The following is a 27,929-nucleotide window of genomic DNA, read 5'->3' as shown; positions in this document are numbered from 1 at the left end:
ACAATGAAATCATCATTAAAAACAGACCATCTTTGATTAATCGGCCCGTTTCTTTTCTCATCGAAATGGTTTCATTAACGAGAGGAACTGAGCTCCTTCATGAACAACAGGAGCAGCATCACCGATCGATCGAGTAATTCTGATTCTAACTGTAATTCTCTCGCTTGAGTGATGATCAGTTTGACGCGATCGAAAGGAGAGATCATCTTTGTCTGACATTTACAAGTGAACCGAGCACGATCTGACGCGGCATTGCAGCTCACGGTGACAGCAACAGAGTTAGTGGGAAAGCAATTTGGTGTATAATTCAATTATATATTACTACTATATAAGATGAACAGACAAGTACTCCTACGTCGTAGTCTGATGAGATGGGTGTGTGTAGCCATCTCCCAGCTGGAAACACAGTAATAAGTTGCAGAATTAATCCCATTTCCGGTCGATTTCTGGAACCCAGGAAAGCGAAAACGAGAATATGTACTCAGTGACAGCACCATGAGTAGGACAGCAAACTTGTTCTTGTTTTTTCATCTCGTCAGGACACAGACAGCAGCAAGATCGATGGCGAGAGCAACATAGAGAGAGAGAAAAATGCTCTGATCCAATGGCATTGCAGGTTGGAGATCGCAGCGATGATGATGATGGCGATGGCGTGCAGTGGATGGAGCTGAGTTCTTGCAGAGATAATCCGATTCCAAGACCGTGTTTGGCACGACGAGAATTTTGCGTGTAGAACTGGACACCATGGGAGAAAACTTTGAGATGTCATTAGTATCTGAATAGTGAATACTATAGTAAGCATCAGTTTTAGTTTTGACTGACGACAGAGCGTGTGATGAAGATGGTGCCATGAGCAGAAGGGAGTTCGTAGCAACCAGGTGCTTCGTCAGAGATTCAGAGGAGGATCACACACGAACGTGGCGTTGCTGAGATGATGCCTTATGCAGCAGCTTCAGGATTCAGACAATTACCCCCATCGCAAACGAATGTCGCGGTTTGTATTCTCAGCGCAAAGAGCCAACCCAGTTACCGAAAGAAAGTACTCCCCGGTTTCAAAACATAGGACGTATTTTATCTCATTAGAATACAATTTGATCGATAATTAGTCCATTATGATATTATTTGTGTGATAAAAAAACATAATTACAAGTATTTATGTGATACAAAAGCATAATATAAGTAAGTACTTTTGAATACGAATATAATAATTTTAATTTTATGTTAAAAAATTATATCCAAACAGAGTATTGTTGATCGAAGGTTGATCTAACTAAAGTGGTTATTAAGGGGCTGTTTAGATTTATGTCATTTCAAACCATACTATTTTTTTAAAGTTATTAAAAATATACATACATTAAATTTCTTGCTAAAATTTAGTAAATACATTAGAAATCCTGATAAAATTTTGATAATATTGCCAACTTACCAAAATTTGGTTAGATTTATTTGGGTTTCAATATGAACAGCCCTAAGAGTTGGTGCACTTCGCATAGCCATCTTCAGGCCCATTTGCAATGCTGCACTACGGCCATAGAAGAATCTCCCTTTGGGCTCTGCAGTCTGCACCATGGCCCATTTGCAACAGAATATGAAGAATGACAGCTTAAGAGAGAAGATTCAGCTAATAAATGTATCGACAATGATGCATTCATGGACAAATGATTTGTATTTTGTAGGAAGGTCTGAAATTACTGGGCAAAAAAGAACAACATGACACTATATTTCTTGAACAAACATATCATTCGATTCATTACAAAAGATCTTTACATGTATTCTCTACAAAAAACTATGATGACAACAGCCGACAGCATCACGAACAAGAATAATGATCATATTGACCAGAGGGATAGGAGCAGGAGGGGAAAACATCAATCAGGGTCACATAATGAGCGGCTTTAAAATTAGAAGAGAAAAGAATACATTTTCTTTTGCAAATCGCTTAATGCCGTCTTGTATTTGAGCCCCTTATTGTGACACCATGTAAAAATTTGGTAAACCCGAGAAAGTTTAGCTTGCCATCGGATTTTCTGATCCAGTCTTGAACGATGGAGTAATGAGTTGGAGCAAGATTTAATTCCTGTACAGAGAAAGGTTGGTCAGGATAACCGTTATAGTTACGAGAAAAAATGTTACTTCTCCATGGATCCCACAAACCATGGTAGTGAAATTGCAACAATATTATCCACACAAACATTACCCTACCAACTAAGGCAGCTGTGGTGTCAGATGGGATCATGGAAATCATCATAAATACCTGTGCTAATTCCTCAACTGATATGACTCGGTTGCCCTCTTGTTCAAATTGCTGAAAAGCTGTTCCAGCAATCTCCTCCCACCTTTCCAGAGCCTCAAGCTGGTAAGGACTGATTGCTGCGGCACAGAACTCTTCAAAGTCCATTCTTCTGTATGCAAGTGGTTCCAACTGAGATAGAATCAATATACACAACACTGAAATCAGCAACTTCAACCACCAATGAGATGTATTTTAAGAAGTTTTAAAAAAAAACACAGGATGCAAGGAGTTAGAAAAGAAACAAACAAAGCAATAATGGCCATCAGTTCATCATAATAGCTTTGGTTGTATGGCTTTGCAACAAAAAAAATTCAGTATATGGCTTTCAGCATTAAAGGTAACGATGGAATTCATATAGTAATATAAAATATTTAAGCAGGTACCATAGAAGGGTGATAGTACAACTCTTGTTGTGCATCACAAATTAATCACATTATGGTCAATATCAATCAAAATATGGTTAATTTCTACTACATGTACAAGATAAACAGCCATCTAGCATGCCAAATGAGCCTTTGCTTGACAACTGGAAATTATGCTCTCTGGTAACTTTGCATGATCTTGTACTTTGAATATAGGTCAATACAAATTGAACATTCTCCTAGTACTTAAAGTCGTCAGTGAAATTTCCTTACCGCATGCAAAAATTCAAGAACCCTCGATTCCTTCATAGCATCAGTTAAATATCGCGTTAGTGCCTGAATAAGATAGTGAATTAAGAGGTTAAAACTATGATTTACTGACAGGTAATGTAATGCACATTGGATGACAAGTGTCATGTGTGCCTTTATCTCAATGAGGTAATCAGAAATAATATGGTAAACTCACCATCCGAAAGTTGTCAAGTGATACAAACCCATCTCTAGGTTCGAGCAGTTTAAACTGCAGTTTGAGATACAAAAGTTCATCTTCCCTTAAAGCCTTGGATAGTGCCTGTGACAGTACTCAGATTTCAGTAATAAACAAATATATGGTTGAGTTGCACCACAATTTGCTGGCATCAGCAAATTTATAACAAGGACTTTTAACGCAGAAGTTTGAGCAAAACCATGTCCACTAATTGATACTACCCCCACAGTAACACATGGAAAAATGCAAGGTCATAAACGAAAGACACAACTTGACTATCAGTAAAAGCTTAGCCAAAGCACATGTAAGAACATGAAAGGGATCCACACGCTTTATACCACACATAGGAATGATACTGCAAGCATATTCAGTTTTTCCACTTGGCAGAGTTAATAGTTAACACAGCCTTCATCTTTTATTTTTATCATTTTATTATTTTTCTCCCAAATTAGTCTAGGGAGACTAACTTGGGAACTTGACAGCTCCTTAATATATGAACATCCCTAACAACCTGACAATAGTATATAACATATGCACCAATGATGCTGACAATTATTTTGCAAGAGATAAGATATGCAGTCCTAACCAAACTAGGCCCTTGCATCTTACATACAGCCAGCCAGCCATGATCTTGTGCATATAACAAAACATTTAGCCAGTCCATGCAAATTTATTAGCCAGAGTGCATATCAAAATCAGTGAAACATCAAAATAATAATTACAGATGCAGAGAAGATCATGATAATCTATAACGAACCTTTAACGCCAACCGTTTAAGAGGTGTAGCACGGAGGTATTGCTTAATTAATCTGAAGATGAGTATGTCCAACGGGATCTGCCTTTGTTCATCTCGCAACCAAGGATGAGCTGCCAAAGAAAACAAGTGTCATCCTCTCATATACGATTTATGATAGAGAAAAATAAAATAACTAGTGCCATACTACACAACAGTTATAGATAATAATGTTGACAACTTACTCAGTGCTTGAACAGCGGTCATTCTTTTGCGGTAATCTTTGTTCAGAAATCTCTTCACAAAATCCTTAGCTTCAGCTGATACTGTAGGCCACGGTGAATCATCAAAGTTGGGATCAGCTCTCAACACAGATCGGAAGATTCCTGATTCTGTTCGTGCCCAGAATGGCCGACTGCCACAGAGCAGAATGTACGTTATGACACCTATACTCCAAATGTCTGCTTCCATACTATATGATCTGTGTAAAACCTCTGGGGCAACATAATATGCACTTCCAACAATATCATTAAGCCTTTCATCTGCATTATATAGCACAAAATACAAAGAACAAGGTGTCTGGTCAGCTAATGAAATACCAAGCAACAGTGAAGAGAAAAATAGTTAGCCAAAGTTCATTAAAAGCATCAGGACACAAGCCACAAAAAATGAATGATGCATTGTCAACCTGGAATATAGATAACTCAGATTAACGTAAAATGAATTAGCCCAGGACAGGATGCCACAGCACAGAATGTAAACAATAGGCATGAACAACAAGCCAAGGTAGTCTATATAAATCAAGATTATCCACAAGCCATACCTAATACGGAATGCATGGTAGTACACACAAAGATGAAGACTAGTTTATTACCTGGTCTAATGAAATCAGAGAGACCAAAATCAATCAACTTCATGGGAGCATTTTCATCCCTGGTTGTGAAAAGGAAATTCTGGACAAAAGAATATAACTATGTCATAAAAATAACCTAGCATTCTACAAGTATAATTTACAAATGTGACTGCATACGTATACGAATGTAAACAACACATAAATTAGTTCCAAGATTTCAAAGCACACCTCTGGCTTCAAATCACGATGCACTACCCCCTGAAGATGACAGAAGGCTACTACGCTCAAAATCTGTACAACAATCGCTTTGGCATCTTCCTCTGTGTATCTCCCGCCTCTTCAATAGTTTAGGTTAGCATAATTGGTAAGCATTAACAGATATACAGAGATAGTATTAGTTTACTACTATGCATAAAGAAAAATGTAGAAAGTACCTGGCTAATATTCTGTCTAGCAACTCTCCTCCCTCACATAATCTGTTAAGGAAAAATGATTGGAAAATTACTTCCTTAACAATATTAAATAAGGTGCGACAAATAGTGATTTTCTGCAATGGTAGGTAGTAGACTAGTAGATAACACAAACATCAGTAGATAGAATAGGAAAAAAAAAAGCAGATAATAATAAAGTAACTGCGGAGCTCATAGACAAGATATTTTGCATGCGTGTCAAGTAATCTGAGATCAAATATTGCCTGTAGAAAAATCTTTAAGTATATTGGTTAAAATTACATATAAAAGTCATAAAAAAACATACTCCATGACAATGTAGACATTCAGGCCATCCTCACATGCATCATAGAATTTGACGAGATTATTGTGCCCTGATAACGCTCTCAAAATTTTTACTTCCCTACGAACATCCTCAATGGATATTGCCGTTGTCATCTGCCAAACACAAGAGTAAATTGTTAAAAGTAAGTTACTAAAATTTTTGTTTCAGTTCGAAGAACTAGCCACTGCAATAAATTTATAGGTGCCGTTGTGAAGGTACTTGCACCATTTCAGTTCGTATCAATGAAAAGAGAACAAACAAATCAAATAATACGATAAGTAGGACTCATTCTACTTCACAGTACCATATTTGACCCTAACATTGCATGCTTTCATTTATAAATTATTTTATAAAGTTGGATCGAGGGAACCGGAGCAACAATAGGACACTTGACAATTAGCTGCCCTGCGGAAATCCCATTATTTATCATGTTAAACTGCTGCTAGGTTGAGTTGAAGACTGATTATAAGAAACTTGCGCTGCATAAAGTAAACTTAATTTCTAAACTCTAAGGGAACCATTTGTGTGTTAAATATCATGTCGGTTTGATCTTTGACCCAAGAAAGGGTCTCCTGAGAAAATCAGAGCTATGTTACCAATGGTTACTAATTGATAAGTGATAACAAGATTAATCGTATGAGCCTCCCACTAGGGCTACTGGACGTGCTACCAAATCTTCCAGTTAGTTTAAAAATGGTTTGTCATTATCTCAAGGTCCCAGATTTTTGGCATTTAATGCAGTCTGCCAGCAAATATTTAGCTTGTGATATATTTAACTGTTTAGACAACAAACATCCAGAATGTATTAAAAATATTTCTAAAAACTATGAAACAGTTTTCTTCAAATCATTAAATGATTTGTCTGAAAGGCTAAAAGTAAAGCAGATGCCTATTGATGTTCAGATTCCATAAATAAAGCAGTTGGAACCACCGATACTCAGCTATCACATCTCTGATATCCTAAAAAGCAATGTGAATATCTGTTGTGGTGGTAGACAATCAGGCCAATTCATATTCAGATCATGAATCATTTCAAATTATGTAGTGCCTGATCTATGAAGCCCCTGGCAATAAATAACAACCAAAGGGCACTCTACCCATTTTTGTTGTATCACTCAATTAAGTAACAGTACCATATGCCATGCGTCTCCTAAATCAACTCTAAGCTCTGTAGCCTCCTTGGATCTTTCTCCACTTCAAATGTCTTTAGTAGATGTCAGCCTGCAGTTGCTGTGACACTACCTCCCACTGATTGTGAATTGTGACTGGCAAATGGTGACACCCAAGACCTCTCTTTCCTATGATGTGCTTTTTGAAACTACCGTCACATATGGACTAAAAATACCGATAATTGATCACTAGACCAGTGTATTCATGTCAGCTTTTCCCCAGATGTGTCACATGAAAATCCACCTCAAAATCGACAAGCCTTAACTAAAAGCCAAAAAGGACAGATAAAAAAGGTAGGTTAGGACATGTACTGCCGATTGGTTAGAATATCATTTATCACTAGCAACGATTGGCTAAGTCACCAATTTAATCAATGTACTAGCTGCATCCAAAAGCCTCTTCACACCACAAATTAAGACTTGGGTAACTGTTCGTCCCTCACAAATGCAACTATCTTCCCCTACTGTTTCCAGTCAAAAAAGAAAAACAAATGTAACTCTCTAAAGGAGGAAAATGCAGAAATATCCTGGTTCAACCTTACTGTCTATTTCTCTGAAAGACAAACTCCTCAAAAACAGTGAAATTGAATGAGATAATCCTACTCCAGAAACTGAACAAGATTAACCATCGCCAATGTAGAACTAATGTGGCAAAATCCGAGATTCGCAATCTTCCATTTGTGCCAGTATCCTGGGGGGGAATAATATAATAAGACAAAATTCCTAAATCTCAGTTACTTCTATCCTTCAATCTCGATCATACGAATCATAACACTGACCTAGATTTCAGTTATTTCTTCAAAAATGGCGCGACGGCAACAACTAAATTTTGAATTCATGAAAAAAAAGGTGAACCAGAGCTTAAAAAAAAAAAGCAGCTAATAACCACCACCACCAGCAGCGAGCTCTGACCTTAGCTTTGGCGATGATCTTGACGGCGACGGTCTGTCCCTTGTACTCGCCCTTCTTGACGACGGCGGAGCAGGTGTGTCCGAAGTGGCCCCTCCCGACCTCCTTCCCGAGCTCGTACTTTGCGCCGAAGTTCTTCGAGAACCCGAACGTCTTGTCCAATGGCCTCTCCGTCTCCGCCCCATCCGCGGCCGCTCCACCGCCGCCGCCAGCGCCCACGCCTCCCTCCTCCGGTATCGTCCCTTCCTTGGGCTTCCCCCCACCCAGCCTCTTGGCGAGCGTGGCCTTTATGTGCTTGGCCGGCGACGGCGGCGGGAACGGCCGCTTGAAGAACCTCCTGGGCGTCGACCTCGCCGGCGACGGCGACACCCCGGCCGGCAGCGGGCTCGCGCCCCCGGACGGGTACGGGCTCGGCCACGCCACCCCAGGCGTCTGGTGCCCCGGCGTCGTCGATCCGGACTTACTCCCACGCCGCCTCGGCGTCCCCACCTGCTGCGCCTGCGCCTGCGCCTGCTGCCGCGGCGGCGTCGACGGCAGCCCGTTCGCCGGCGGCGGCGACTGGTGCTCCGTCACCACCCCGCCATCATCGTCCGCCGTCCTCCCCGACGCGCCCTTGCCGTAGCACTGCCCCATGGCAACAACAACAACAGCTGGTCGGCGCGCGCGGGCGCGGGCGCAGCGGAATTAGGGTTAGGGTTTGGGTCCCCCCGCACCGCCGCCTCGCGAGGTGGAGGTGGAGGAGGTGGAGGCGAGTCGCTCGTTGGGGAAGAAGAAGAAGAGGAGAGGAGAGAGAGAGAGAGAGAGAAATCGGAAATGGCGTTCGTTACCAATTTCTCCCTCCTCACCTCACCTCGGGGTTACATTACATTACACAGCAACAAGAGGAGGGAGGGAGGCGACTGTCAATTCCACGTTTCCCCAGGGGCCAATCTGCAAAAGTGCCAGGAAATATTTTTTTTATTATAACGCCTTTCTGGTGGCGGGTCCCCACGAAGGGGTGGGCCCACGAGTCAGTGACCCGTTCGTGGCGCCGCGTACGGAAGCCGTGCGTGGGAAACGGAAAAGGGGGAGAAGGGGAGGTGGCAATGAATGAGTACGGGGTGGATGACAGGTGGAGCCGAGTGGACACGTGGCGGGAGGTGGGTGGTGGGGGAGTGGGTGTTTGGTGTGTGTGGGTGTGTGAGGTGAGGTGGGGTGGTTTTGGGGGCGCTCCAGAAACACGGCGGGTGGCCGGGGCAGTTGATGCTTCCGTTGTCCACTTGTGTGTCTGTACCCCGTTTTTATTACACCCCCAAAACCTGCCTCCTTCTCTCTCTTCTAATCCTCTCTCTCTCTCTCTGCTATCAAGGATTAGTTTGTTTCTTCATAACCTTGATTAGTTTATAATGAAATGGATCACTAGTTTATTTTCCAGTACATTTGACCACCATTTCACCGTGGCTTTAACCTCTCACAGTTTGTTCTACGGTTTAGGTGGTTTTCTTTTCTCCAGAAAATGAAGATGATGAAGATTAAGTTTTTTACGTAAAACGAGTTGGTATTTACGTATGATTGATTAAGTATAAATTATTACAAACTTGAAAATAGATTAATATGATATTTTAGAGAAACTTTCATATAGAAAGTTTTCACACAAAACACACCGTTTAGCAGTTTGAAAAACGAATCTTTAACTTCATCCGACTTTTGTTGAAGAAATGAACAGGACCTTAATGAAATGGATTACTAGTCCTTAAAAGATGAACGAGGCAACGAGATATAATAATATATAGGTAAATTATTATACATGTGTTCTTACTTCTTAGCGATTTACTAAGGGGTTGTTCGGATTTATGTCATTTTAAACCATACCAAATTTTGGTAAAGTTGCCAAAACTTTGCGTCCATTTAGTTTTTTTATCAAACTTTAGTAAACACATAAAAAATCATGCCAAAACTTGGCGATATTACCAAATTGCCAAAAATTTGACAATAATGTTTATTTTGACTATAATCAGAACAACCCCTAAATTTCAATGCTGAAAAATAAACTACGACGAAAAATGCTTAAAATTAACTCTAAAATTAGGTTCGAAATTCAAATTTTGGTTGCAGCTGATGAGCCCACAAACAAACTATTCCTCTAGAGTTCTAAAGGAGCTCTTGGATTAAAAATGAGGTATTCAGATATTGCTCTGAAAATTCAGGTTCAGGCATGTACTGAAAATTGCATGACCTGAAAATCTTTCAGAAGAGTCAGTGTTGCAGTAATCATTTCGAGCATAATACGACTTCGTTGAGTTCTTTTCGGGAGGAGTAACGAACTGCATATATTGATTTCTAAAGTGCATTCAAAGACCGGATCAAATGTGTTCCTGGAATTTGACCGCACGGTGAGTCTTGTTCGTTTCTGAATCTTCCTCTCCATCTTTTCCATCTTTCGATGTGTTCAGTTCATGAAGACACTTGCAGTGACGTGCCTTCGATGCAAGCGTGTTGACATTTCTATCTGCTATTAATCAAAGATCGGTTTTTTTGACTCTTTCGATTCAAACACAAAGAGCTATGTTTTGCTGGACTCGCCAGCAATTGTTTGATCCGTTGAACAATTTATGTTTTAAATATATGATACCAAGTCTTGAGAGCCTTGCCTCCTTGGCAGGTTAGGCCTGAAAACCTTTGAATTGTCATGTAAATAACTCTTGCAAGATGAAAAGTTCAACTGTGCAAATGATACAGGTTTTGAATGTGTCCATGCACCGCCTGACATTTAAAAGGTAAATAAATTGTACATGACAATTCGTAGCTTCTCCAAGGAATCATATACTCTTTTAGGGATTCCATCCCCTAAACAAAATGATTTTTGCCATATAGTAGTAGAGTACTAGATTGCAAGCTTTGTCTGATAAGATGGTGTCTGACGGGATTCGATTAGCTTTCGCTACCATAGGAGTTTAGGAATATCACAGAAGAACAGGTTGATAGAACAAGTAAAAAAAAGAGGCCTGATAGATTGACAGCGGCAGCTTGACCTGTTGCAACCAGTGATTTCATCTTTTGCTATCTACTGTGGAAAGGAAGAACCATGTACCTTTTCAAAAGAGATTTTGCCCTTCTTCAAGACAAGATCATCACAGATACTTACAGCGCCATTGATTTTTGACATATGTTTAACTATTTGTTTTATTAAAAAAATATAATTATTACTTATTTTGTTGTTATTTGTTTTATTATCAACGGTATTTTAAATACGACTTAATTTTTGGTATATCTGTAATTTTTTGTTAAATAGATAAATGGTCAAACGTATGTGTAAAAGTCAATGATATCGTACATTAAAAACTGAGGAAGTATATATTTTTACTTCGTGCTTAGCATCGCGTGTGGGATCATACAACAGGAGATGGGAGTGAAAAATAAGCAGAAATGGCAAAAGGTTTTATATTCTGTCTGCATGCTTTTCTATCTTTATCCAAAAGGCTTGATTATTACCATATCATTGTCAGTGTAGCACTGTACTTATCTCCTTTTTTTAGGCTGTCAGCAAAAGCCCCTTTCATTGCCAAATGACAAGCTTCTGTGCATTAATCTGAAGAAAGAAATTACAGGAGAAGTTTTCTTCTGCTGCTAACCAGGGCTTAGAGGATCACTAATATCCTTTGGGTCCAATATTTCTTCTCCTCTGGAATATCTCTGAAATTTTTAATTACAGAGTATGCACCAAGCCTTTCCTGATGACTACATTTAACTGTAGATGAACACGACCTCATCTTGTTTCAGAATACATATTTTTTTTGTACTTTTATCTTGGTCAGAATACGCTGCAGGACGAACTAATCCAATAAAAAATATATAAATTTATAAGGACTATTAATTAATTAAGGCATGTACTTAGATACTTTCTGGTGATGAATACTAGCTAAGCACGTGTGTAATCCTGTGGATAGGTTGATGACTGACGGTGACACTTGAGCACTTGTATAATACTACGTAGTTAAGATTTTGTATCTAATAATGTGTCATCCATGATGCAATTGGCATGCTTTTTGTATGCCTACCTGAAGCTTTTGATGCTAACACATTTCTTAATCTTGCATATATATATAATTGCAGCTGCAATTGGATCATATGATCGATATCTGTGTGCATATTTAAGCATATTCATGTCGCCTAACCGCGTTTAGGTATAGTACATGAAGGATTTGGAAATTTTCTTTCTTTTGGATTTGAATGCGGACTGCGAAGCTGAGCTGCGCCAACCTTTGAGAAGTCATAAATCTTGCTGACCTACCCTCTCGTTATGAATCAGATCAATGTTTGTCTGTCTGTAATGTAGTCCAAACCAAGCTTAAAATTCATTATTTCACACCATGTGACTATGTGAGCCATGGCCACCTCACCATGAATGGTGCCAGCAAATTTGTCGATTGAGCATTATTGTTTTCTTTTAGTTGAAACTTGCCACACTGTACAATTGATGAGTGCCATGTATTGACAGACGATCAAGGATATCATGGGAATCAAAATTGTCGATTGTTTCCATTTTTTGTTTTTTTAATGAAATTATTATTATTATTACTTGAAGATTGTTATGTAATGTGTTAAATTACTGTGCCACAAAAAGGAGTGAAATTACACGATCTTCAACAACTTATGCATAGTTAGGATGCACACAGCTAAACACATTCACGCTTGATGTAATAGTGCTTCCTAGTTCAATTAGCCCTTAACTTCATTTCCGCTCTCATAAATGTCTAGGGGTCTTCTGACTAGCTTCACAAGGTGGTGGCCTAGACGACTTGGGTTCGAAGCCTCACCCCTTCTAATTATTTGATATTAGTTCATTCCCTAGTATTCACGTTATTTTGTAACTTCATTTCCGCTCTCCCCAACCCCTATGGCCGCCGCTGAGTGGATCACATCATGTATAATTAATAGTACAAAATTTTCAATCCTCCTAATATATCAACACACAAGCCTTTTGTCCATTCGCGAAAAATGTAATTATCATGTCTGGAGAGTTTAAATTCATGAAAGGCACATGGCTAAGTTCCATCAGCAATTAGGTTGAGAGCGTCTTTTCGCGACGAAAATTCGCACCTTTGGCCTCTGCTTCAGGAAGAACCACAGTGTATAGTTTGAAAAGATCCATTCTGTCCTAATATTTTCTTTTGAAAGATCCACTCTATCCTAATTTCGAGGAATTATTAGCCACAGTTGTCCATTCTAACAGCCACAACTTTTTTGATCAGTTGAGTTACTGAAACTGCACGAAACTGGACTAGACTTTTTTTTTTCTAGCAGAAGAACAAGTTAAGCGTCTTAATCAGTGGCTGCTCATTTCAGTGGCCAAAAGTAAATCTTGCGACTACATATCCAGCCGTTTGTTTTTACCTGCTCAACAGATTTTTCACACCAGTGTAGCTGCAATAGGATTACTACCTCTGTTCTCGAAAGGATGACGTCTTAAATGCGTCCAACCAAATCTTGAACTCTTAAATCATTAATAGATTAAAAATATTAGGATTTAATGTGTGAAAATGCACTAATAAATTTGTCAGGAAAAACTCTTTCATACGGTTATATTTTCAATAAATTTTATAAATACATAATTAGGGAAAATGATAATGATAAGACATGCGCATTGGAGATTGCTTCGATGTCCAAAAGAATAAGTAAAAAAGAATAGAGGTAGTAATAGGATAATTTGTGCAATAATTTACACAACTGTAGCTGCCTCAGTCCGTTTTCTGCATCAGGGACCACCTGCATCGATCTGTACCTCAGTTAATCTTTTTCTTCTATTTAAATAATTTTCCAGGTATTCTGCTGATGATTCATGGCTTGTCATTTTCAGTGAACAGCTATCAACATTTTAATCCAGAGAAAAAGATGCACGCAGCAAAATCTGGAGAAAAGCTGAGATGAGCTGCTGATAATGGATTCGGATTCAGGCAGAGTCAGCAGTGTTAGCTGGAATTCTGAATTTGTGTCCGAACTGTGAGGCAAAAGTACAGTTGCATTGCACCCACAAAACTCCAGCAGGAAGAGGCGTACCACGAGCAGACGAACTCGAACGAGTAAAGAAATCACACTATCACAGGCAGGAGGAGAAGGAAGCAGGTACAGTCTACAGATTACAGAAGCATCTATCTCCTCGTCTCCATCTGCATAATTAACAAACTGACACTGCAACCACACCACTCCATATAATACTCCTACTGCTCCATTGGATGCAGTAAAAAAATTGTCAGTGCTAGCTGCTCGTAATTGGCGCTCATTAGCAGTTGCAGACACTGACAGATGAAGGTTCCAAGCCATTAAACAAGACCCAACCTGCAGCAAGATTCAGAAGAGAGGAGCCTGTGGTAGTTAATTTTTCTCGCTGCTTATTCAGAGCAGATCATGAAAGGTCCGGGAGTTAAATCTCCCACACCCAACTTGCCATCCACAGAGTAAATGCAGCGATGGACAATGCGAAATATGCAATGGCATCCTTGTCTGAACTTGTTTTTGGTTGGACAAACAGAGATAGCTTTGACACTTGCTCGAGAAATTCCTTGCATGCCAGGCTGCCAGCAATGAACCATCTCATAGGCTGTGTTTAGATCCTATGGTGAAAATTTTTATCGTGTCACATCGGATATACGGACACACATTTAAAGTATTAAACATAGTCTAATAACAAAATAAATTACAGATTCTGTCCGTAAACTACGAGACGAATTTATTAAGCCTAATTAATCCATCATTAGCAAATATTTACTGTAGCACCACATTATCAAATCATGGAGCAATTAGGCTTAAAAGATTCGTCTCATAATTTACATGCAATCCGTGTAATTAGTTTTTTATCTATATTTAATACTTCATGCATGTGTCCAAACATTTTGATGTGATAGAATGAAAAAAACTTAACATGGGATCTAAACAGGCCCATAGTAGAGTGAAGCAGTACTTGCCACGAGAGTAAATGTTGCTACTAGATCAGAGAAGAAAAAAAGGCAGTGCTGCTGCTCATAAATTGGGCTACTGGTACCATGTCCATTCTGCATACCACTATGCTGCACTGTATCATGAGCTGTAGTACTGCAAGTCTACTACCACTACCTTAGTACCATGTACACATATGTACGTTTGAATCATGTATAAATGTACATTATTCTCCTGCTAGTGATTGTGAAGGTGAGGAAGATGAACACTGAACAAACTGCACTAACTGAAAATTGCTCTCACCAGGGAAAAAAAAAAAGAGACAGCAACTGAAATACTACAAGTCACATTTTATATTTTTTTTTGCCGGATGTGCTACAGTTGTTTTTCCTATTGCCTCACCTTCCTAGCTTGTACTGTTCATAACTATTTTCATCTTGATGGGAAGTGCAGATATTCTCCTTCCTTAACTTAAAAAAGATAAGTACACAAACTTTCAGTCAATTGAAGATGACGGTGCAGCTGATCTCGATCTACCTAACATATAGATCTGCTCATTATTATAATCTTTTTCTTTAAACATAGAAGGATTGATAAAACAATTGTGAGACCAAAGAATTTGTGTTTCTCATCTAAATATCTCTCTTGCAGTACAAATAAGACTACTGGCATATAGTCAAAGGTTAGCATGTTATTAGGACTTTTGTTTATTCATCGTGCTACATACGTAGTATTATATTCTGGAGACAACCTCAACAAGTATTCACCAATACTGCTAAGATGACTATGGAGTTGAGAAATTTGAAGTTTCTGTCTTCAAACTATCAATATCTGATATCTCAACATCCACGCATTTACAATAATAGGGATGTCCAATGAACATTATTGTACGAAAATAGCATAATTGTCTAAGAGCATTTTATGTACTAAGGTCAACTTGACTAGGTCAAAACTTTGACTTCAACAGTACATTGCATCAGCTATATTGGTTTCATTTTTCCAATTCACAGTACTTTTTTTCGTATGTCAAACTTTTCGACATCTGCACAGGCCACATGCAGTTCAGTACACATGCATCTAAAAGAAAAAAAATGTGTTTAATTTGACATAAATTTTGGGCTGTAAGATTTTGTTTCCTCTTTAGACTTAGAGGCACCACTGTAAAAGGCCTCTTAGCCTTAATGGTATATTTTCTGTAATCCGGTTGAAAATTTTCATGACTGTTCAATGTCATAGGACATATCCATCACAAAAGAAAAAACTGACCTTCATTCCTTCGATGGGAGAAAGCTAATTCTAAGTTTTCTAACATCAAACTTCGGCATCCTAGTTAACTAGGCATCCAGAAGGATTAGCAAAACTATTTTACTCGCAGACAATGAGTGAAGGCTATATCTTAACACTGCCTTAATTATTTAGTTCATCGATCGAATACAAGTGAGATCAATATCATTGTAGGTGATTTGGAAGAGAGCTAGACAGCTAGCTCCTCTTATGTTGCATTGTTGCTAGCTAGTCACTGTCACAGCAATCTCAATCTCCTGGCTTTGTCTGTGGTGTTAATATATAGGTTAGGCTCTTAACTGTGCTCCTTAATTAAGGTTTGACTAATTGGAAAAGCTAATAATATAATATAATAAAAATTAGGCGAGACTAACTAATCTCCAAGTCTTCAGACTTCGAATGGGTGGCCTGTCTATAATTAATCTTGTTTCATGCTTTCTGCAGAACATGTACATCAAACTTGCAGTTGAAGGTTTGAAAATTTGAGCTTGTTATACGCAGAATCATAGTCTAGTCAAGCAATTCTGACTTGACCTATTATCCTATCATCTCGAACTATATGAAGACTCAGCGGGAAACAGCTAAGTTAGTGTGTCGCCGTCTTTTTTCCTGACTTGTAAAGAAAAGAAAATATTTAACCTCAAATCTGAAAATTGTTGAAACAAGCTGGCACTACATAGAAATCCGGGACTTACCGAAGCTTTGCTTGATAATTTACTCTCATATGAGTTATTTTCTCCTCTTTTTCTTGAGAATTTCTGTCTGAAGAAGTTGCTTAGTATTAGTAGCTCAATGTCCTTGGAGAATTTGTTTATTTTGAATAGAGGGCAGACAATACCAAGGATCAGCTTGTGGTACATTGAATATATGTTGACAGCATGTTTGTTTTGTATTAGAACTGTTACAATATTTTTTTTCATAAACTTGGTCAAACTTAACCATATTTAAATAGGAAAAAAGTTCAAAGTGACTAATAATATGAAATAGAGGGAGCAGAAAAAATATTTACGGATTTCGCTAGGATACCCACAAATGTAAGAAAAGATAAAAAAAATAAAGGAAAATATAAGTGGTTAACAATGAGGTCCTTGCCATATTAGTAGAAGCCCAAATCCATCAAAATTTGGCCCAACTACAATAATACCCTGTGTGCTAAAGCCCAGCCCACTACTATACAAAAGGCCTAGCCCATCAAGGCCTTGCTAGCCAGTATCCACCCTCCTCCGCTTGGGCCACCTGTCAGTTGGGTCTCCTCTCCTCCGCATCCGAATCCCACCACACCATCGGAGAGGAGAGAGAAGAGGAAGCAAGCGGCGGCGGCGGCGGCGGCGATGGCGACGTCGGCGGGGTTCCTGGCGCGGCGGGCGGCGCAGAAGGAGAGGGTGCGGCTGCTCTACCGCCGCGCCCTCAAGGACACCCTCAACTGGGCCGTCCACCGCCACCTCTTCTACCAGGACGTGAGCTCTCCTCTCCTCTCCCCCCTTTCCGATCTGCTCCCCCCGTGCTCGCGGATCTGACCTCGTGTTCCTCCCCCCTCCCTCGCAGGCGTCGGATCTCAGGGAGAAGTTCGAGGCGAACAGAGATGTGGTAACGCCTCCGTTTCCGCTTCCCGCATCTCCGCCTCCGCTTGTTGTGTTGTGTCGCGAAATGAACTCGCGAGTTGTAGTTTACGAATGGTTTTTTGTGTGTTTGATTTTGTGAGGGGAATTGCAGGACAACCCGGATGTGATCGATAGGCTTATCGATGATGCGGAAGCGCAGTACAGGAATTTCCAGCATCCCGATCCCTACATTGGTAAGCTCTGAAATGCTGGAGAATTTTGCTTTCACTGCCGAAACCTCTCTTTCAAGCCGAATTTCTCTTGTTAAGTCATGTAGGATGGTAGCATTTCTGTTTGGTTAGGCGTTTAATTTTTTACTTTCAAGGCTTCGGAACTCTTAAAATGGGTACAAGATAAGTAGGGGTGTTCAACTATGATTTGTAAGAAACCTTCCAAAACAAACTTAAGCAAAAGTAGCTAGTGATTAGCGTTGCCACTGATGTGATTACCGCTGTTGAAGGTGCAAAATGCACTAGCCGATTTTACACGGTTTCACTGGAACCATATATGAACATCCCTGCTGATAAGTATGCGGTGCCATACAGATTTGCTTCTATAAGTAACTGCCTTACAGATTATTATCTTTCAAATGGCAATGCCAAATCACCATTCAGCTCATAGTTATTTCTACCTATATTGTTTAAGATTACCCCAACTTGCTTGGGAGTTGAGACTAAAAGGCTGCAGCTGTTTCTGAGATGTATTGCTAGTTTCAAGTCAATGTACTGGACTACTGGTGCAATGAGCTGATATGTGAATCTCACAAATCAGACTGACTTAACACTACTGCCTTGTACTAGAGATATTCAAACTTCCCTTAGGAGTTAGTAGTATGTTTTAGGCATATTATGATGCCCTTGATGATGTGATCAATAAGGTGGGGTTCTTATATGCTTGTTCGAATCTCTGCAGTCCCATGGGCTCCTGGTGGCAGTAAATTCACAAGGAACCCTCCTCCACCTAAAGGGGTAAGAACATAAATTCATAATTTTTATCTTATCATGCCTGACTCCTTTTCCTCGTCCAATATTTGCTTGTCCTTAGTAGAAATTGATGTAGTGCTTGTCATTTATAATGGTTTTCTTGGAGATTTGTATCTAAATGTTTAACAAAATTACTCAGCAGATTTAGATCACCTTAATTCAAACATTAGTCCACATTGGAGTACATCTCTGTTTGTCGAAATACATAACTCTTTGTTCTAAATCTTATTTTATGCTTTTAGATGTGTGACTATAAACTGATTAATAAAGAGGTAACTGCCACAAACTGTATGGTTAGTTAAGTTGCTTGTTCTGGTTTTGGTGCTGCATTCTCTTAGTTCACCATCCACTTTACTAGCTCAATTTTTATTTTTTGGTACTGCCAGAGAGTATTTTGTTCCAGTTGTATCCAAATTACTTATATGGCATGTATGCTTCAGTCAAAACTTGACAAGCATATGTGAATAGTATGCAAATTTTAGTTTTATGGATAAACATATGTGAAAAGAAGCAAATTCTGTGCAGTTTGCGATGCATTTTAGCTTTATGAATAAGGATTTACTTGCTGCCATACTTGTTCCGGTTTTGCTGCTGTCACATTGTTTTCCTTTGATTTTGTGTTTCGTGCATCAAAGTGTCGCAATCAGTTTATAAGGTGATTATATGACTCCTGCAGATCGAGATTATCTACAACTATGGAAAAGAAGACTGATGAACAGGAGCCCTGCTGCATCTAGGAGCAGAACTTGGCACCTCCAGGGTGCAAACAACTTAATTTCCCTTTTCCAGTTGATAACGTGCAATCGACATATTGTATGATCAATAAGAACGAAGCCACTGGTCTGTCACCCTTTTGTTTCGTTTTTCATCAGCTAGTGCATTGTTGTTACATACACATCGCTATGCCTATGCATCATTTATCTTTCAGTCAAGCATAAACTGCTGAATGTGTTACGTTCGATTGATCCATCCAACCTAGTTGCATTTGGTTGTCAGCGTGGCGTCACAACTCTGGGCCTTTGCCTTTTTATTATCCGTTAAAAATGGCGCAAATGTTTTGTATTCGTATGAAATCCTTGTGAATTTTTCTCTATCCCTAAACAGTTCGTCCTGAATCCAACTGTTGCGATTCCGAGGCTTGGAAGGCACGGATCCAACGGTTGCCCCGATGCAGCGCACGCGGCGGCACAAGCGATCTCCACCGTCTACCTATCTACCCTTCGTGGCGGGCGGCGACGTTCCTCTTCCTCCTCACGAAACCGAAGCGACGGCAAAACACCCTCACTGACGACTGGGCCCCACCACTCTTTCCGACCACACCTGTCAGTGTAACCCCACTCTCACTGAGGACCGGGTCCCACCACTGCTCGGACCCCACCTGTCAGTCTGACCCAAGCCCCGTTAGTTTCTCGTTAAACCAAAGCGAAGCAAAGCAGTCGTCGGAGAGGGGGAGAAGAAGAGGGAGGAGTAGACGCAAGCCCACGCGAATCGAATCGAATCGAATCGAGAGGAGAGGAGAGGAGAGAGCGCAAGGAATAATCCGTAATCCGTTCGCGGCGAGGTGGGCCCAGCGATGCAGGCGCACAGATCGCCGGCGATGGTGGGGGGCGGCGGCGCGGGGGCCGTCGGGCCGCCGTCGCCGGCGACGGTGCCGGTGAGGCGGCGCTGCGAGGGCACGGCCATGGGGGCCATCACGCTCGACCTCCGCCCCGGCAACGGCGTCGGGCCCTTCACCCTCGGTGAGCTCCTCCTCCTCCCCCCCAACCCTAACCACCCACCTTCCGCCACGGTTGGGATCGCCGTCGTCGTCAGTTGCTTGCTTGTTTCCTCTCGCTTTGCCACGGATATGTATATGCTTGTGTTGGAAGCAATCGCCGGGCTTCCATTCTGTGGCTGGTGAATTCTTACGTGGGAGGTCGCGATTGCTGCTGCTGCTGCAGGGATGCCGATTTCCGATGCGTTCGCGCAGATAGAGGGCCAGCCAACACTCTACGACGTTGTCCACGTGAAGTACTTCGATGAGGTTCGTGATAGCGTGTGGCTCTGTTTGCTACCAAATGCGCCGCCAGTAAGCTCAACTGATTGTTTGCTGTCGTTTCTGTGGCCTCAGGAGCCTCTAAAGTTGGATTTTGTCATAAGCTTTCCTGACCATGGGTTCCACCTGCGCTTCGATCCTTGGTCACAGGTAAGTTTGTATGGTACAAACATGAAACATGTGCTTTGATTTCCCGGTGGTCCGGTTACATCTCAGGCATCATTAGGCTAATTTGTGCCTAACATATTAATACAAAAAATGTTTTAATTTGTGCCTAACATATTAATACAAAAAAATGTTTTTGTGAATATAGAGTACTGTAGTGCACCTCTTATGTGATCAAATTGAACTTGGAGCGAGATATGTATTCTAAATATGTAAAGTGTACATCCTAGAGAGCATGAAAGTCATTACTCCAGGAAAAAAAAATCTAGTTTTAGCGCCAAAAAGAATTGCTATTCCTGAACTTGTGTGGTTGGTGAAATATATTCAGCGTACTTAAACAAGTGATAAAGATCATTTCTCCCCTTGCAGAGGCTCCGTCTCATTGAGATCTATGACGTGAAAAGACTGCAACTGCGATATGCAAAGTCCTTAATTGGGTGAGGAGCTTGCTATTTGTTGAACCAATATTTGGAATGTTTACTCGTTTCACTGAATCACCTTGGCCATTTGACCCAACTCTCTGTGCTATGTTATTGATAATTTTTTTTTCTCCTTTTCTCTTTCAGTGGCCCATCAACATTAGCCACTTTTGTGGCTGTTTATGGATTATTCGGACCTACTTTCCCGGGTATATATGACAAAGAGAGGGGCATTTACACCCTCTTCTATCCAGTATGTCATGACAAGTAGCCTGCCTTGTGTTATTCTTTTACAATTTTTTTCCTGTCTTTTCTTCTCATGATCAGTAGGGTATCCATCTTACTCACATTTTCTTGTAGGGGTTATCCTTTGCGTTCCCTATCCCCAGCCAATATACAAATTTGTTTACCAATGGGGAAGGTACGCTGCTGCCAAATTGCCACATTTAATTATTTGAGCATCAATATTCAGTTGTCCTATATACTTATATTTTCTCAGAATCTCAGCTCAGCTCCCTAATTGTTATGGCAGTGGCAGATTTGCCTCTGGAATTTCCTGACGGAACAACCCCTGTTACTTGCCGGGTTTCTATATATGACAGTTCAACGGATAGCAAAGTTGGGGTTGGATCACTGATGGATAAAGCAGTTGTTCCTGCATTACCTGCAGGCAGCCTGTACATGGAGGAAGTGCATGCAAAGGTATATTACCGTATTATATCGATAATATTTTCAGCCTTAGTAATTGTATAGAAACCAAGGAGATATATATACTTCACAACCCTCATCCCTTACCCAGGAACCTTTTCTATAAGCAAATGCACATATGGAACAAAAAATAATTATATATATTTTTTTAGAAAATGTATCTCCATATAATCTTTTGGCATCCCTAAAAAGGATATTATCATGTTTCCAGCTTGGTGAAGAGCTTTTGTTCACGATAGGCGGGCAACATATTCCTTTCGGTGCATCACCCCAGGTAGCAAATTATGCTGTCTACTCTCTCTGCTTTCCCCTTCTCACCACTTTGATGCGATGGTCTTATTTATTTCTTGATTTGGCATCTCTGGTAGGACGTGTGGACTGAGTTGGGTCGTCCATGTGGCATCCACCAGAAGCAGGTCAGTTTTTAATCTATTAGTGAAACTGTTGCAATATGGATTCCCGTAGATGTTTTGTAGCATGTAAATATTTCAATATCTATTTCACACAAATAATATGCTCTAAATTGAGTTTGTTGAACATGAAGTATGGTATTGTAGTAAAATCTCTCGTGTTTGAACTTCCACATTTATCGTGAACTTAGCTCCTGTTAACATCTGATCATGCTATAGAACACATATCTTCTCTGTTTTAATATGCTATGACATGCCATGCGTGCATAATCATGGGCACTCAGGCAATGAATATGTATGCCCTTACAAGATCTCAGGGCATCCCATTTTCACATGACATATCTTTTGGGTGCTGGGATAGCATAGGACTGTTACTTTGTTAGGAGAAGACAATGTGTTGAAATTAGACAACTCACTGCTCCACTGAAGCATGTCAAATGTCATAGTCAAACTTGAAAAAGAACTCTTTTCCAAACTATTGCATACTGTTTTCTGATATTGTAAAAACATGATGTGGCACCTTGTGTTCAATATAAAGGAGTGTGCTCCTTAATTCAATCTACTCGCTCTCATCTGCAAACCATATTGTGCTCTCCCATCTGTCAGGTTGACCAGATGGTAATACATTCAGCATCAGACCCCCGCCCTCGGACAACTCTTTGTGGGGATTACTTTTACAACTACTTCTCTCGTGGTATTGATATCTTATTTGATGGGCAGGTATTTATATTCTGACACTAAGAATGTCTGCAGTTCAAAGGGCATGTTTTTTCAGAGACTCAAAATGCTTGCTAACCTTGCTCTACGTTTATTTTCTCCTTGCAGACACACAGGATAAAGAAGTTTGTGTTACACACAAACTTCCCTGGTCATTCAGATTTCAATTCCTATATGAAATGTAACTTTGTTATCTATGATGCCGAAGGTCTGAACTACTTGCTGTAGAATTAGTTTGTTGCGAAGAAACCAAATACATCCAATTAACTATATGTCTTGATCAGCTGAAGGGACAGATCAGCCTGGTAGTATCCCTAAGAGTTGCATAACGCCTCGCACAAAGTGGGAACAAGTCAAGGTATGGTGGTTGACATGACTTTTGTACTGCCAAGATACTTTAGTCTTGTCTTGATTCAGATAGGTTCTCAAGCTCAACTTTGCTTTGTACTAGGATTTATTCAATCACAACATTGTGTTCATCTTCTGTTGCAGTTCTCTTTTATATCTCCTTAACTTCCTAGGTTACTTTATGAGAGATCCCTTTATTTTTTAATAGTGAATGCCAATTTATTCTTCCAGATAAATATAATGGCCAAAGTTCTTGTGTTAGGAATGTCGTTTCTGTTTATAACTGCTGTAAATGTATCTATGCTTTGAGTTACAATGCTGTTTTTTTTTTTGACCAAGTATGGATGTCTCTTTAACCTTCCCTTGCCTTGTGTTAACAAAACCATCTATTTTGGTTGTTATATTAGGAGATCCTTGGTGATTGTGGTCGAGCAGCAATCCAGACGCAAGGCTCCATGAACAATCCATTTGGGTCAACTTTTGTCTATGGATATCAGAATATTGCTTTTGAGGTGGTTTTTAATTAATCAAATAAAAATAGAGTTTTCCCTGTGCGAACTGTATTGTCATTACTCAGAAGTGAAACCGTTTGTTCTGCCTTCACTGATTAACAGGTCATGAAAAATGGATATATTGCAACTGTGACCCTCTTCCAATCATGAGGTATGTATTTGTACTTGTTGCACATAGTATGCAAAATCTGTAACACTGAGTCACTGACCAACAGTGAGATGGGACAAAAATTTCAATCTCAGTGCTAACAGCTGATGGTGATGCAAATCCAGCCGCATCTGCATTAATGGTTAGACAGTGCTGCTACTCCAAATGGGACTCTAGAAAGGTATTTAGTCGTTTTTGCCTGATCGAAAACTGCATTTTATTGTGACTCTGAGACTAATTCTTTGTTAACTCATTGACAGTGCTTGGTTCTGGCCATGGAATGCAGCCGCAGCGCTCAGCATGGATAAGCATCACTACCTTGTATTCATTCTGTAGATACAACTCATTGTACAGGAACTAATTGTATCCTGCAATCTTACGTTTTGTACATATGATATTTATTTGTTGAAACAAGAATTCAGTTATACCAGCTGTACTGCCTGTTTAATTCGATCCCAGTGATAAAATAATGGGCGTGCTTTCCTTTCCATCTAATTTACCTCATCGTTTGTCTTGTCTGGTACCATGATATGCAAAGAGATGGTTTCTGTCAGCTGAATTATGTCATTCAGTGCCCATGTATCGCTGCCACTTGTCAGCAAACGAATGGTTTAACATAGTTCACGGATTATCTACTTAATTATATAAATAAATTAATTATTTTAATACAAAATACTCTCTCTGTTTGATTTTTATCTTAGTAAAAGTTCTTCGGGCTTGACCAAGTTTATAAAAGAAATTAGTAACATCTACCATATCAAATTAGTTTTATTAAATTTAACATTGAATATATTTTAATACAATGTTTGTTTTATATTGAAAATATTATTATATTTTTCTACACATTTAATAAAAAGTTTGATTAAGGAAAAAAAACCAAATAACTTATATTATGAAATAGAATGATTACTAAATTAAAATCTAATCAATAGGACGGAATAAAGTTTTTTTAAAAAAATATTTTTCAGACCGTGGAATAAATGATTTAAGTGAATAAGCTGAAAAGAAGATAACGCTACTGTACGATTTGATGCACATTTCTAATCTAGTGCTCTTTTTCATACACTGCCTTTGTATATTTGCCGTTTTTAGATTACACATCCTTACTTCAAATACAAAACAATATGAAATTCCAAACTATAAAAAGGAAGGGGAAAAAGAAAAGAAAAGGGAATGCTTCACAAATCACAACACAAACACGGCTCATCTCATCCATTATGTTTCCTTGGGGGGCTGAAATGGTAAATAAACGGAAGTTGTAGCCAAAGAGGCGAAGCCCCCCGCTCCACTCCTCCCAACTCCGCCGCCTCACGCCGCCGCCGCCGCCGGCGCCGGCGCCCGATCCACCACACGCGTATCCCTCCAGCTCGCCGCCCGCCAGCCCGGCATGGAGCGCGTCGCCGGCGGCGGCGGAGGAGGAGCCGGCGAGGCGCGGGGTGCAGCCGCGCCGCCGCCGCCGCCGGTGGCGGCAGGTGGCGGGGGCGGGGGCGGGGCGGTGAAGGGGAAGTCCTGCAAGGGCTACCTCTTCTACTCGTCGTCGCTCAGGTCGCGAGACCGCGGCCCCGTCTGCGCCGGCATCACCCGCGCCATCCCCCAAGGTAGTGCCCCTCCCTTCATTTGTGAGCATATGCTATGCTGCTACTGCGCGCTAGCTTTAGGGTCTCACGAGTGCTAGGGTTTCTTCTGCTGCTGCTGATTCAGCCGCGGCCGCCTCTGAGCCGAGCTCCGGAGCTTTTTCTGGCACCTTATTCCAGTGACCCTGCAAACACGCACGCACGCATGGAACAATGGGGAACGTAGATGTTCAATCGCAACTGCTGGATTGGCGCGGTCATAGTCGCAACCATGATCCTTACCACACAACACAACACATGATCGATATTTAATTCATCCTGACTTGTTGCTAGTTAGCATGCCACTGCCACTGCTAATGCCTAATAGCAGCAGAAACAGCAGATCTGGACAGTGTCACATGCCATCGCACTGCGCCGTAACTCTGAATTGCTTGGTTTGAAATGTTTTGTTGTCATTTACTCTGAATTTGCTGTCTATCCAAACACATGCTTAACTGTTGAGCTAACTTTTATGGATTGTTTAAATGCTCAATCTGAATTGTTTTCTTCGTCACAGTGGTTGGCATTGGCTGACTGTTCTATGTTTCTGCATCAGTCCCTGATCACATGGTTGGAGAAATCGAGATGGAAGCTATCCAGGAAGGTCGCAACCTTTCCGACTTCAGATATGGATGTATCGGCTATTCCATGTATCTGGATGACAAGAAGAGTTCTGATGGGAAAGGTGACAAGCACCCGCAACTACCTATTTGCGTTGGAATTGAGGTATTTCCCACTAAACCATGTTATTGCTCTGAACCTATGCACACATTATTGTCAGTTCACATGTTGGAGCATGCTAGTATGACATAATGTGCAGAGTAAGCAGTTATGAAACAGTTCTCCTACCATAAAGAATTATTGTGATGATTCAGACATGCTGCGAAAAGTATCAGCGTGCTAACTTAGCTCTGTAGTATGTACAAATGGTTAGACTTCGTGGTAGCTTGCTTCCTCATATGCTGCTTACAAAATAGACTTATTCTTTCTTTTTTATGAATGACAGTACAAACAGATGCTACCCATGCTATTCGCCTATTCCATTAGAAATATATATCTTTTGTGTTTTTTCCTGATCTTTTTGCACTGCAAATGCCCATGCAGCTATTGGCTGATAGAAAAACTTCAACCAATCAGGCTTCGACTAATCAGGCTTCATCTCACCATAAAAAGGAAGGTAGGAATATATTTTGTTTTTATTGCTTGACTAGCATGTAGAACAGCAACACCAATTCTACCACAGTATGCTAATCACTGACACATTTAGTCTAGCAAAGTTGATTGTCTGTATAGTGGCTATTGTGTTCTACCTAATGAGCCTTGCCTGTTGTCACATCTAGTTGGTTTAGATATTGGACCTATTATACATATACCTGAATTCTACTTTGAATGAAGTTAACATAGACCCCTTTTTTTTAGCGTTGTAACTGATGTTTCCCTCCTACCAATGAAATGGCAGAGCTCCTGCCTGTTCCCTCCAAAAAAAACTTTGAATGAGGATTGTTAGTGCACAACAATGGTCGAGTGCGAATGTTGCCTCCTTGATTATCCCTATTATTTTTGGTGAGCCTGTGTAAAATTGAAACCGCCAAATGTTATCATGATAGACCAATTTTTTCCTTACTTGTTGACCCTTTGTGACCAACCTACACACATGGTAGCACACTGTACTTTTATCACGGTTGTGTAGAAATGTTTCCTGGCCACTACTTATGTATGACCGATTTCTCATTAATCGGAGTTGCTGGATCCCAGACTGGTCCTGACTTTATTGGCGAAACAATCTGGTCACTTTGGAAATTGCATTAATATGAATCTCTTCGAGTTTGTTAGGAGACTGTCTAAAATATCTACATTTCATTTCTATTCTTGAAGACTTAACTTGTCTTGATAACACTGCAGCTCCCCAACCACGACGATATAAGCCTGCACAGAGAGGAGATGATTTCTTAACCAAGTGAGTTCCTCTTCTGTTTTAGATTATGTTTAGATCCCTTAAGATCGGCATCAAAATTTAATGAATGATGGATTTCCCGATGAACCTGCAGATTTCAGAGGAATGCTGGACTTGTGGCTAATGGTGTAGCAAGGAACTTAAATAAAGTTGGGGCCTACATTAAAGACACCATGGATGATATCATGTATCCTTACCGCAAACGTCCAAAGTAAAACCTAGATCTGGTTCTTTTTTAATCCTGAAGTGGAGTAGACAAACGGGGGAGTGTCTAAATCCACTACTTCCTGAAACACCTGGCTAGCACATAGATAGGCTCTGTAGGCAGTTATATGGAGGCCAAGTTGCGCTCTATTCCGCTAGCTGTTTGGTGTCTTCATATCATGTTTTTCCCCCTAGCCTTCTCCCGCTATTGCAATGAGTTCATTTTACTGGGTTCCTTCCAGCAATGTATAGGAGGTATGATGTAACACACAATATCACCTGCTTGAGGTCATACTTGCGACTTCTGAGAATAATATCATGTCACCATTGCGAGCC

At 40.4% G+C, this 27,929-nt stretch overlaps 4 protein-coding genes across 6 annotated transcripts; 3 read left to right on the top strand and 1 right to left on the bottom strand.

Annotated features, from left to right (window-relative positions):
* Positions 1-1,688: 1,688 nt before the first annotated feature.
* Positions 1,689-8,404, bottom strand: LOC127775515 (CDPK-related kinase 3-like). The gene is made up of 11 exons (XM_052301763.1): positions 7,584-8,404; positions 5,485-5,615; positions 5,163-5,204; positions 4,957-5,065; positions 4,750-4,828; positions 4,121-4,417; positions 3,900-4,009; positions 3,122-3,226; positions 2,929-2,991; positions 2,255-2,422; positions 1,689-2,077 (listed from the first exon to the last, which is right to left on the bottom strand). The coding sequence occupies exons 1-11, from the start codon at positions 8,211-8,213 to the stop codon at positions 1,940-1,942; spliced, it is 1,872 nt and encodes a 623-aa protein (XP_052157723.1). The 5' UTR covers positions 8,214-8,404; the 3' UTR covers positions 1,689-1,939.
* Positions 8,405-17,005: 8,601 nt separating this feature from the next.
* On the top strand, positions 17,006-19,355 carry LOC127776486 (NADH dehydrogenase [ubiquinone] 1 beta subcomplex subunit 9). The gene is made up of 5 exons (XM_052302873.1): positions 17,006-17,233; positions 17,322-17,363; positions 17,490-17,571; positions 18,290-18,345; positions 19,037-19,355. Exons 1-5 carry the CDS (start codon positions 17,108-17,110, stop codon positions 19,070-19,072), a joined length of 342 nt encoding a protein of 113 aa, XP_052158833.1. The 5' UTR covers positions 17,006-17,107; the 3' UTR covers positions 19,073-19,355.
* Positions 19,356-19,788: 433 nt separating this feature from the next.
* On the top strand, positions 19,789-24,247 carry LOC127776484 (PHAF1 protein At3g51130). 3 transcript variants are annotated; one of them, XM_052302869.1, is made up of 16 exons: positions 19,789-20,099; positions 20,301-20,383; positions 20,471-20,545; positions 20,930-20,997; positions 21,127-21,232; positions 21,340-21,400; positions 21,479-21,681; positions 21,899-21,961; positions 22,056-22,103; positions 22,704-22,817; positions 22,923-23,022; positions 23,099-23,172; positions 23,570-23,674; positions 23,777-23,825; positions 23,948-24,003; positions 24,083-24,247. In XM_052302869.1, the coding sequence occupies exons 1-14, from the start codon at positions 19,934-19,936 to the stop codon at positions 23,822-23,824; spliced, it is 1,314 nt and encodes a 437-aa protein (XP_052158829.1). In that variant the 5' UTR covers positions 19,789-19,933; the 3' UTR covers position 23,825; positions 23,948-24,003; positions 24,083-24,247. The 3 variants fall into 3 exon arrangements, with proteins under 3 accessions (XP_052158829.1, XP_052158828.1, XP_052158831.1); XM_052302868.1 differs by having other exon boundaries at positions 23,918-24,003; XM_052302871.1 differs by having other exon boundaries at positions 19,790-20,099; positions 21,512-21,681; positions 23,918-24,003.
* A 782-nt stretch (positions 24,248-25,029) lies between these two features.
* Positions 25,030-27,928, top strand: LOC127776485 (uncharacterized). The gene is made up of 5 exons (XM_052302872.1): positions 25,030-25,420; positions 25,992-26,161; positions 26,540-26,612; positions 27,338-27,392; positions 27,484-27,928. The coding sequence occupies exons 1-5, from the start codon at positions 25,210-25,212 to the stop codon at positions 27,602-27,604; spliced, it is 630 nt and encodes a 209-aa protein (XP_052158832.1). The 5' UTR covers positions 25,030-25,209; the 3' UTR covers positions 27,605-27,928.
* Position 27,929: the final 1 nt, after the last annotated feature.

The sequence above is a fragment of the Oryza glaberrima genome, chromosome 6 (genome assembly GCF_000147395.1).
Source record: "Oryza glaberrima chromosome 6, OglaRS2, whole genome shotgun sequence".
Classification (NCBI taxonomy): Eukaryota; Viridiplantae; Streptophyta; class Magnoliopsida; order Poales; family Poaceae; genus Oryza; species Oryza glaberrima.
Note: the sequence above shows the minus strand (reverse complement) of the source record. Positions and strands in the feature narration are given on the sequence as shown.